Raw genomic sequence first — 12479 nt, forward strand, 5'->3', positions numbered from 1 at the left:
TCTAAACACCTCCCATAAGCTCGATTCTCCTCACCCGCTTGTCTCTCCCATCCTCTCCCACCCCCGCCCACTGCCGCGCCTGTATTTCCACGTCCCACCCGGTCTCCATCTCTCCACCCTCCTTACCCTCTCCCAAGGTGGCTTCCGCCAGATCCCCCTCCCTGACGATGCCCTGGTCCCGTCCATCTACCCCTCCTACCAACTTTGATCCTTCCTTCCCACTTCCTGTGTTTTTTCCTTGGGGCACCCTCCCTCCCTTCTCTCTCCTTTTCCTTCCATCCCCCCATTCCTCCACCCCTCTTCCCCTGGGATTCCCCTCCCCCTTCCTCCCTTTCTCCCTCCCCCCTATCTCCCCTACCCGTGGCATCTCTGCCATCCCCTCTCCATCTCCAACCCCCCTCCTCCTCTCTCGGCAGGCCCCCGGACTCGCACACGCTCAGTAAACATTCGCGCGCTGGGGATCATCGCCATCAGTGTCTCGTGTGTGTGCCTTCGTGTTTGTGTTTAGTGTTCTCACGCCCCACCCTTCACATGTGCCGTCGCAGTCGTCAGTGTTCCTGCGCCGTGTCAACAGATTAAAGTGTCTTTTCTTGTTCAGCGTGAACGGCTTCGTGTATATTGTTTTCTGTGTCTACAGTTTTTTGCCCGCCATTTACATTGTTTCATCTGTACCCCCCCCCCCCCTTTTTGTCTTGTATTGTACCACTCGAGGCTGAAGAGTAGCGTACTATGCTGCTGACAGCCCACCTTTGTACAAGGTGTTTAAAATAACTACAAAGAAAAAAAAAGCGTCTTCGTCAGTCTTCGATGGCTCACCTGATGTTGGCTGGCAGTTGTCTAGTCGAAATATGGTGCCTGGAAGCTAACGAAGACCGGCTGCAAGCCCGAAATCTTTTTGAATAGTTTCTGAACGGACGTACCTCTTGTGCGGCGGCCTGAACGTCGGTGTAGTCGCTGATGAGGCAGGCGGCGTACGAGACCTGCAGCGTGTGGCTGGAGGCCAGGGCGATGCCGCAGGCGTGCAGCCGGTTCCCCAGGCACTCGGTCGGCCCGTGCTGGCAAGTGAAGTCGTAGCCCTCCGGGGTCGCACTCACCTGGAAACGAGACGAGGATGAGAACATTAGTGCACCACCACATTCGTCCAAAATAATACCATAAAAAACTAGTGGCCTCTTTATTTCACCGACTCATGACACATAATTGAGAAACTGAGTTGTGGAACGAGTCGCCTTTTAGCCCTATATGGGTGTAAGTAGGGGCAGCAGCCTCTTACGCCGTTTGGTCCGGATAGGGTATCACCTTCACTATCGTACGTTTGCCTTTAGTAATCCCGATGCCATTTTCCGGGGAGGATGACGTTTGTCGTATTCATCAAGACCACCTTCGGTGCTCCACTCTCGGTTTAAAAGAGGAGTTCAAATGGCGTCAGACAAAAAGCTAGTAGAGTAGTCGCGCACCTGTGAAACGATCTGTGCACGAAGCATGCAACAACTACCACCATCATACCTCATCCAAAATATCTGCCCCAGAACCCGAAAAATTTCTGGCCCTAAGTGAGTCTAAGAGGCTTCCCGGCAGTCCCTCTTTGACAAGTGTGGTGACGCAGTTTAAGATACCAAAACGAAAGCGTTTAAAAAATCTTTGGCGCATGAGAGTCGTACAAACATATCGTTGTCTCACAAAAAATGGCTCTGAGCACTATGGGAGTTAACATCTGGGGTCATCAGTCCCCTAGAACTTAGAACTACTTGAACCTAACTAACCGCCGGCAGGAGTGGCCGAGCGGTTCTAGGCGCTACAGTCTGGAACCGCGCGACCACAACGGTCGCAGGTTCGAATCCTACCTCGGGCATGGATGTTTGTGATGTCTTTAGGATAGTTAGGTTTAAGTAGTTCTAAGTTCTAGGGGACTCACAACCTCAGTAGTTAAGTCCTAAGGTGCTCAGAGCCATTTGAACCATTGAACCTAACTAGCCTAAGAACATCACACACACCCATGCCCGAGGCAGGATTCGAACCGGCGACCGTAGCAGTCGCGCGGTTCCAGACTGAAGCGCCCAGAACCGCTCGGTCAATACGGCCGGCCATTGTTCGACCGTCGCACAAATTCCCGTATAGACGACATGGTGATAAGCTCACTGGCGTAGAGAAACAACTGAAAGACTCAAAAGCAAATAAGTCGCCAGGTCCGGATGGAATCCGAATTAAGCTTTACACGGGGTAGCCCGCGGCTTTGGCCCCTTACATAACGCATTTATCGCGAACTCTTGCCCAGCGCAAAGTTACAAGCAACTGCGAAAAAGAGCAGGCGACCCTAATATATAAGAAGGGTGAAAGAACAGAACAGCAAAATTATACACTAACATTCTTAACATCAGTTTGCTGTGGAATTCTAGAACACATTCTGAGTTCGAACATAATGTATATCCTAGACTGTAATATGACCAATGACGGACGGAGCAAGGAGGCCATCAAAAGCAGGCCAGAACTGGCAAAAAGGGCAATGCTGGCCAAGAGAAGTCAGAAGAGAATCGAAGCATTTGAGTTGTGGTGCTACAGACTAATGCCGGAAATTAAGTGGAGTGATAAGGTAAGAAATAAGGAGAATCGGCGAGGAAAGGAATATGTGGAAAACGATCACAAGGAGAAGGGACAAGATGATAGGACATCTGTTAAGACATCAGGGCACTAGAGGGAGACGTAGAGGGCAAAAACTGTAGAGGAAGACAGGTACTGGAAAACATCTAGCAGGTAATTGAGGACATAGGTTGCAAGTGCTACTGTGAGATGAAGAGATTGGCACAGGAGAGGAGTTCTGTATGAGCAACATCTTTACATCTGCTACATCTAAGTTCTTTGACCACAGTCCACATGTTTGTATGTAAACATAAGGTATTTCACGAGTGCACATCATAATAGTGTAATATAAAGCTGTACTTCGTAAAACTGAAATATGGACGTGAAAATGACCATAAGTGTGTAACTAAGTGGCAAAAAATATCACCGCATCATAACGTTCATAATGGTGCTTCATCTTTATGTAAGTACAGATATATTTTCGTCAAATGTTGCCTTACCACTTACAATTGTCCCACTTCTATCTGTGCAGTGACCAGCAAATAATTTGTTTGTATTTATACAGTGATTTCCAACAGTACAAACATGTACATGAATGTATAAACACCTGAAGATGCCGGCCGCGGTGGTCTCGCGGTTAAGGCGCTCATTCCGGAACCGCGCGACTGCTACGGTCGCAGGTTCTAATCCTGCCTCGGGCATGGATGTGTGTGATGTCCTTAGGTTAGTTAGGTTTAAGTAGTTCTAAGTTCTAGGGGACTAAGTCCCATAGTGCTCAGAGCCATTTGAACCTGAAGATGGGCGCAAGCCCGAAACCGGTTGTGTGACAAATAAATAACCTTTTATTGTGACTGGTAGCGGATATTTTTCTACACCCAATAAAGGAACAGTCACGGAGTTCGACAGCTTCCACTACGGATAAAATTCACAGAACATCCTTGCTTGTAGTTTATGTCGGAGGTGACTGAAATCGAAACTGCTGGTAATCGTGTGGTGGGAGCGGAAGTGTTTGGTGTGTTTCCAGAGACACGATATCGAAGATTTATACCGCAGACGGGGAAAGGGGAAAAATATCATCCGCTGAGCCACAACGGAGACGACAGTGTGTGTTGAGTGATTGTAGCGGACGGTCGATACAGGGGACTGTGACGAAAAATAACAAGGACAAAAAAAGTCACAGCACAAGTGGATGTTGCTCTTGCGAACTCCGCCAGAACCCAACCAATAGCATAGCAGTTCCGTACGGAGGGAATTGCTGGGGCGGGCTGATATTCCAAAAACAATCATCAGTGATGCAAATGGGCGCACAAGGGAAACGTGGTGCCGGAAAACCAAAAGTTGCACTATGGAAGAAAGTCATCTGGTCGCATGAGCCTACTTGCACACTGTTTCCAACTTCTGGTCGAGTTTACGAAGCAAGAGTGAACCTCGTTAGGGATTCGGTGGCGATGTGGGCAGCGCCGTGGCTACTCTGCCAGGTCGCCAGGGACTGTTTCGATGCATCCCGTAGTGTAACTGGGTTCCAAGATGACAGGACTCGTTATGTGGGCACGAGGATGAACTGTCGCGTCTCCCGTGGCGACCGCAGTCACCAGATCTCAATACTGTTGAGCTTCTGCGGCCTACTGTAGAGCGTGATCACTGTCCACCTTCATCAACATTACCTGAACCAGCTGTTATTTTGCAATAACAGAGTAGAATAAGATTAGCTTGAAAAATGTACATGAGCTTTTCCGATAACGTTGGCTTTCCTGTCGTAATAACAGATAATAATCTGTTCGGGTCGGCAGCCGGATCATGAAACCATCTTGAAATCTTGTTTCCGCGGTCCACCTCGCCGCCATCTTCAGATGAATAAGCTGTGGCGCGAACGCCCGAAACTGAATTATCCGGAGTGCTAACGGCGGCTCCCTTTGATGCGCCGCCTAAGGCCGACAGCGCGGGCGTAAGGCGCCGTCATTAGCGGCCGTCTAGCACCGATGAACTGGAGTAATCGGTAGATCACTATCACAAACTATTCTGATGGCTGACTTTTTTTATTATGGATAATGTTTTATAAAATAGGGTTTCGTATCTTTCTTACTGGGTAACCGTTGTCTTCATTATTAAGATTGTCAGATAGTGGCATTTCAGTGGATTCTTTTAAAAAACATTTCCAATAGCGCGACGGAGCAGCAACCTCTGTGTCTCTTCCTGCATCTTTTTGCGTCCCTCGGTAAGACAGTGCTCTGCCACTGCACGTTTCTCAGGCTGAAACAAAGTGGAGTGGTGATGGTTCTAAATACACTACTGGCCATTAAAATTGCTACACCAAGAAGAGATGGACATGATAAATGTGTATCCATTGGACAAATATATTATACTAAAACTGACATATGGCTACATTTTCACGCAGTTTGGGTGCATAGATCCTGAGAAATCAGTACCCAGAACAACCACCTCTTGTCGTAATAAAGGTCTTGATACGCCTGGGCATTGAGTCAAATGAGCTTCGATGGCGTGTACAGGTACAGCTTCCCATGCAGCTTCAACACGATACCACAGTTCATCACCGAGTAGTGACTGGTGTATTGTGACGAACCAGATGCTCGGCCACCATTGACCAGACGTTTTCAATTAGTGAGAGATCTGGAGAATGTGCTGGCCAGGGCAGCAATCGAACATTTTCTATATCCAGACACGCCCGTACCAGACGTGCATTATCCTGCTGAAATGTAGGGTGTCCCAGGGATCGAATGAAGGGTAGAGCCACGGGTCGTAACACATCTGAAATGTAACGTCCACTGTTCAAAGTGCCGTCAATGCGCACAAGAGGTGACCGAGACGTGTAACCAATGGCACCCCATACCATCACACCGGGTCATACGCCGGTATGGCGATGACGAATACACGCTTCCAATGTGCGTTCGCCGGGATGTCGCCATACACGGATGCGACCATCATGATGCTGCAAACAAAACCTGGATTCATCCGATAAAATGACGTTTTGCCATTCGTGTACCCATGTTCGTCGTTGAGTACACCATCGCAGGCGCTCCTGTCTGTGATGCAGCGTCAAGGGTAACAGCTGCCATGGTCTCAGAGACGATGGTCCATGCTGCTGCAAACGTCGTCGAACTGCTCGGCAGATGGTTGTTATCTTGCAAACGTCCCCATCTGTTGATTCAGGGATCGAGACGTGGCTGTACGATCCGTTACAGCCATGCGGATAAGACGCCTGTCTTCTCGACTGCTAGTGATACGAGGCCGTTGGGATCCAGCATGGCGTTCCGTATTACCGTCCCTAGCCCTCCGATTCCATAAGTCATTGGATCTCGACTAACGCGAGCCGCAATGTCGCGATACATTTAACTGCCATCGCGATAGGCTACAATCCCACCTTTATCAATGCCGCAAACGTGATGGTACGCATTTCTCCTCCTTACATGAGGCATCACAACAACGTTTCACCAAACAACGGCGGTCAACTGCTGTTTGTGCATGAGAAATCGGTTAGAAACTTTCCTCATGTCAGCACGTTGTAGGTGTCGCCACCGGCGCCAACCTTGTGTCAATGCTGTGAGAAGCTAATAATTTTCATATCGTATCATAATCTTCCTGTCGGTTAAATTTCACGTCTGTAGCACGTCATCTTGGTAGTGTATCAATTTTAATGGCCAGCCGTGTACCTCGGTGCTCAATGGTTCGAGTTGTTTCACGAATGTAAGCTTTCCCACAATGGCAGGAGGTTTTGTACACGCTGGGCTTCTTCAATCTCCAGTCATCCTTTACTGAGCCGAGGAGCGCTCTAATTTTTTGCCTCGCGGCCGAAAACGACATATCTCTTTAGAACTCTGCTTATTATCGAAGATATGCTCCTAATAAAAAGTAGAAAAACCACCGATTTACGTCTATCTTTCAATGGTTCCTGCGAAGGGCCAAACTAGAAACTGTATGGCCTTTCTGCTTGGACAAAACATTAAGGTGACCCATCTCTTGTGTGAAGTTTTCTGCATTTTAAATGGCATAAGCTCTTGTTGCCAAAGTCCCCGAACAATGGATAACAGCTCGACGCATGCAGGTAACGGTCCGTGTGGGTATATCTCAGTATCACATCATGCTTTCTGTAAGCCAGGACATCTACAAACTCAAGTTTTCCATCCCTTTTAACCTCCGTCGTAAACTTGATGCCAGGATGGGGTCAAAACTGTTTTCCTCCGCCAGCCAAGATTAGAGTGTCCTTGGCTCAGTAACGAATTACTCGGACTTGAGGACACCCGGTGTGTACAAAATTCCCTGGCATTGTGTGAAAACTTATATTGGCCAAACAGACTGAGATTTTCACTCTGCAGCGTAGTGTGCACTAATATGAAACTTCCTGGCAGATTAAAACTGTGCGCCGGACCGAGACTCGAACTCGGGACCTTTGCCTTTCACGGGCAAGTGCTCTACCATCTGAGCTACCCAAGCACGACTCACGCCCCGCCCTCACAGCTTTATTTCTGCCAGTATCTCGTCTCCCACCTTCCAAACTTTACAGAAGCTCACCTGCGAACCTTGCAGAACTAGCACTCCTGAAAGAAAGGATATTGCGGAGACATGGCTTAGCCACAGCCTGTGGAATGTTTCCAGAATGAGATTTTCACTCTGCAGCGGAGTGTGCGCTGGTCAAACAGTTCATACCATCCAGGTTCGATGTGTTGACTACCAAAGCCACACACGTTTGTTTCAGCCTCAGAAACCTGCGGTGGCAGAGCGTTTAAAGGGATATTTTTAGCCATAGTGTGTAAATCTATTTTTTTAATCAGAGAACCCCGTTTAATAAAGCATGAAATCCAATGCAAGTTATTTTGTGCGCGGTCGCATGTGATCGCTGGTGAGACACAGAAAGGGTGTCTAGTCTTTCGTTAATTACTTCTTCTGTTATCTGTTCTAGAATGAAGTCGAGGGAGAAGCTCGCGCGTTAGACTGGCCGCTGTAATTTAAACTCTTTAATTTTGTAAAAAGTCACTGCGTACTGCAGGGCGCATACTAGTAATTATACAAGGAAATTTCCACTGCGCACAGACGAGAAACCGGTGTGCGGATTATCAACATATCACTAGTGATTAGTATTATATTCCCAATGTAAGTAGCATAGTGCACTTCCGTAACTACAGTTATGATTAACGCTATTGTGATTTCATTATTTGTTTAATCCATGATCCTAACATGTCAATATTATATGTAAACTGTATTTTCAGTATTTATCTCATTTTCGCTCAGAAATAACGTAGCCCACGAACTTCCTTCCTACGGTGAGGAAATTCTCAAAGTATATGTCCCATGCCACCTTATCATGGTTTAAATATATTTACTGATTTTTAAATATTTCCATCCATCTCAATTCAGTTCAACAAAAATCACATAAAAAAACAAAATTATATAAGCGCCACCTTACCGAGGGACGCAAAATGTTGCGTAAAGAGAGATAAACGGTTACCCCCACGTGCCGCTATTACAACTGTGTTTGAAAAGAATCCACTGCAGTTCGACTATCTGACAACCTTATAATTAGAGACTATGGTTAGCATTTAAGTGAGATTTGGAGCCCCGTTTTATGATACACTAAAAATCAACGGTCTTTCATTGAGCCATCAGAACAGTTTTTTACAGTGATTTTCCGCCTTTGGCAGTGTCCTCCACTGTGGAGGTATATGTTCACTTCCGCTAGAGGGCAGTTAGCGACTCTTTCTTCCGCATGCGCTGTTGGCCTTACGCGGCGTATAAAGGAGACGCCGTTCGCAGTCTGACTAGACCTTGTCTGAGGCCGTGGAGGCCCACGTCCCGACTGTCGCCATCCACCCCCACCGTCCTGCCTCACCCCCACAGTCCGTCCTCCTCCTCAGGGAATCCCGCCGTCTCTATCGTGCCTTCCTCCACACGCGTGACCCGGACACACTACGACGCCACCGGCAACTCCAACGACACATTCATAACTTGCTCGCGGCCAAGAAACGCCGGGACTGGCGACAGACATGCACCCGTTTAACTGCTACCCTACCTATCAACTCGTCCAAGTTCTGGTCCGCCTGAAGTCGTCTTACTAGAACTAAACCCTCCCCCTACTATCTTCTCCATGATGATCACCCCTTCCCTGACACCCTTAGTAAGGCCAATCACTTTGCCTCCTACCTGTCTGATGTCTTTTCCATCCCTGATGATCCCCAGTTCGATTACTCCCTCTTCCCGGATGTCCACGATCGAACTGACACCTCTGTCCCTCCCCTCGCGCCTGGTTTCCAGTACTTGGACAACATTACACACACGGAACTCAATGCCCCAATCACTACACAGGATCTCGTTGCTACACTTCGCACAAAACGCAACACCGCTCCTGGTCACGATCGTGTCACCTATCGTCACCTTCGTGAAGCTCCTGTCTCTTTCCTCTCCACCTTGGCCAGGCTCTACAATGTAGTCCTGTCCACCAGTTACTACCCCGACCTGTGGAAAACCTCCCATATCCTGATGTTCCTTAAACCTGGCAAACCGCCGTTTGCCGTCTCTTCCTACAATCCCATTAGCCTTACCTCGGTCTTCAGCAAGGTCCTGGAATCTATCCTCACCCGCCACATCCACTATCATCTCCGCCAGCACCACCTCCTTCCGGTTACCCAGTGTGGCTTTCGGCCGTCCTTCTCTTCCGACGACATTCTCCTTCACCTCACTCCTTTGCGACCAGCTTAATTCCCGTCGCTCCGCTATCTCCCTCTCCCTGGACCTCGAACGAGCTTATGACTACGTATGGCATTCCGGTCTCCTCTTCAAGCTCCAAACCTTCGCCCTTCCCATTAACTACGTCCGTCTGATCGGCTCCTTTCTCTCCCACCGTCCTTCCTACGTCACCATCCGTAACACGGATTCCTACACCTTTTTTCCTTCCGCCGGTGTGCCCTAAGGCTCAATCCTCCCCCCACCCCCCCTTCTGTGTCTTTTGTATACGGCGGACATGCCCCGCCGTCACCCCCCATCCACCTTCTCCAGTTTGCCGATGACACCGCCTTCCTTGCTCTTGCCCCCACCCTGCAGCGCTCCCAACACCTTCTCCAATCCCATCTTGACCGGTTCACAGCTTGGTGCAACCAGTGGTTGCTCAAGGTCAATTCCTCCAAAACCCAGTCCATCATTGTAGGCAAAACCACCCCTTTCTTCCGCCTCCTTGATTTCTATCTCACCATCTATGGCCGTCCTATCGCCCTCACTCCCACCCTCAAGTACCTTGGCAACACCCTCGACCGTCGCCTCTCCTGGACCCCCCCATCTCTGGACAATCCAAGCCAAGGCACACTCCCGACTCCATCTCCTCAAGCTCCTTTCGGGCCGTACGTGGGGTCTGGACCCCTCTACCATCCTCCACACCTATAAATCCCTTATCCGCCCTATCCTTTGCTACGCCCATCCGGCCTGGATCTCCGACCCCCCCCCCCTAATTTTTATAAATCCCTTCAAATCCTTGAATGCTATGCTCTCCGGCTCGCCTATCGCATCCGTCTCCCCTCCCCCACGCGGGTCCTGTACGATCTCATTCCTTTCCCCCACCTCCTCCTTTTCCTTGAAAGGATACGGATCCTGTACACCTCCCGCTAACTCGACCCTCCCTACCCACTTATCTCGCCCATCCTCTCCCATCCCCGCCCGCTGCTGCGCCTGTATTCCCACGTCCCACCCGGTCTCCATCTCTCCACCCTCCTAACCCTCTTCCAAGGTGGCTTCCGCCAGCTTCCCCTCCCTGATGATGTCCTCCTTCCCTCCATATACCCCTCCTACCAACTTTGATCCTCCTTCCCTCTTCCTGTGTCTGTTCCTTTGGGCACCCTCCCTCCCTCCTCCCTTTGTCCCCACTCCTCCCCTAGGCTTCCCCTCTCCTGTCCCTCTCCTCCTCCTCCTCCTCCTCCCACCTCCTCAGCCATTGGCATCTGTGTTCTCCCCTCTCCCCCCCTCGCCCTTCTCCCCCTCTTGGCAGGTCCCCGGACTCGCACACGCTACGTGGACGTCGCCGTCAGTGTCTCGTGTGTGCCGTCGTGTTTAGAGTTCAGTGTTCACCGTCACACTCCATCGTTCACCTGTGCCATCGCCGTCTTCAGTGTTTGTGCGTCGTGTCGACAGTTTCAAGTGTGGGTTATCGTCGAGTGTGAACGCCTCCGTGTTTGTCTTTCTATGTCAACTATTTTCTTGCCCACCGTTCTGTAACCTATATGTAATCTTTCTGTTTTTTCTCATTGTGTATCCTATGGCTGAAGAGCAGCATAGAACGCTGCTGACAGCCTGCCTGTTGTACAGGCTTTAAAATAATAATAAAGGAAAAAAAACAGTCTGACTAATTCAGTTGCGGGGAGTTGGTGCAACAGGTTACTCACCTGAAGATGGTGGCCAGATGCACTGTGTCAAGATGACATCATCCTGATGCAGACCCGAAGAGAATATTATACACTCAAGCCGCGTCATTGTCGCGAATAAAACAGTGACCCGTATATACAGTAAGTTTCCTTTAATTTACGTCCGTGGTCACACACTTTTCGTTAAAGAGTTACCGGTTTCGGTCGATAATGACCATCATCAGATCTGTTTTATAAAAACAACAACCTAATGTACTGCAGCCATAGTGGCATCGTCAAATGTTAAATGCAAAATCAGCACCAGCATTTAACATTTGACGATGCCACTATGGCTGCAGTACATTAGGTTGTAGTTTTTATAAAACAGATCTGATGATGGTCATTATCGACCGAAACCGGTAATCTGTTAACAAAAAGTTGGTGACCATAGGCGTAAATTACAGGAAACTCATTGTATTATACATTACTATTATTTATTCATTCCGAGAAGCTGTTTTGAATGCCAATAGTTTTTCTACATTTTATCAGAAAGAGTAATGCGTTGCCATATTTCAGTTCGCCACCTGTACAGGTACTCCGTGCGCATGCGCGGAGATGACGACACCGCTGCAGCGGTGATGTTTATAAAATGCAGTCGCTGAACAAAGGCACGTGCCGTAACAACATTCACATGCTGTGCAACGTAAGTAAGCTGGAGAGGAGCTGAGACTCACGTTGGCCTTCCCGAAAGGCACGAGCACAGGCCGGATCAGCTCCGGGTCCCGGAGGACAGCAGGCAGCAGCTGCTGGACCACGAAGTCACGCGAGTAGGGGCACTTGGCCTCGTAGTAGACGGTCGCCAGCACCGGCTCGCAGTCCACGCCCTGGACAAAAGAAACAACAAGGAGTGACAGAACAACAACAACAGCGGCAACACTGAAGGACGGTGTGACGGTTATCCAGACAGCAAAGACATGTTAGTTACTTTATTAGCACCTCCCTCTAATGAAACAAATGGTGTTAGGTATTGATGTGCTGACATACGTATTAGGTTGGTGCATAAGGTAGTAGCATATTTGTTTCCGTGTTGGCATTCCCGTTGCTATGGGTTTGTTTATCGAGAGCCATTTTTTTATTTGTAGTTAGCTGTTCGAGGTAGGCTGTTTAGGTTTTTATGTTGGTAACGCCACGTATGGCTCTATATGAAAAACACTGACTTTGCTGTATGAAGTCTGTGGCTGGTTTGCATTGTTGCAATATTTGCTATTGTAGTGTTGGGCAGCTGGATGTGAACAGCGCGTAGTATTGCGCAGTTGGAGGTGCGCCGCCAGCAGTGGTGGATGTGGGGAGAGAGATGGCGGAGTTTTGAGAGCGGATGATCTGGACGTGTCTCCATCAGAGACAGTTAATTTGTAAGACTGGATGTCATGAACTGATATACTTTTGAGCACTATTAAGGTAAAAATCTTTCATTTGCTAACTATGCCTATCAATAGTTAGTGACTTCAGTAGTTAGAATCTTTTATTTAGCTGGCAGTATTGGCGCTCGGTGTTCTGCAGTAGTTC

General features: G+C 48.7%; 1 protein-coding gene across 1 annotated transcript in view; it reads right to left on the bottom strand.

Annotated features, from left to right (window-relative positions):
• LOC126292227 (GILT-like protein 1) overlaps positions 1–12479 on the bottom strand; it is a 67037-nt gene that overhangs the window by 43131 nt on the left and 11427 nt on the right. Inside the window, exons 2-3 of the mRNA XM_049986099.1 lie at positions 11648–11797; positions 921–1094 (exon numbers count right to left, since the gene is read on the bottom strand). Of these exons, the coding sequence (XP_049842056.1) occupies positions 921–1094; positions 11648–11797 (324 nt within the window). The remainder of the gene's footprint in view (positions 1–920; positions 1095–11647; positions 11798–12479) is intronic.

The sequence above is a fragment of the Schistocerca gregaria genome, chromosome 9 (assembly GCF_023897955.1).
Source record: "Schistocerca gregaria isolate iqSchGreg1 chromosome 9, iqSchGreg1.2, whole genome shotgun sequence".
In the NCBI taxonomy this organism is placed as follows: domain Eukaryota; kingdom Metazoa; phylum Arthropoda; class Insecta; order Orthoptera; family Acrididae; genus Schistocerca; species Schistocerca gregaria.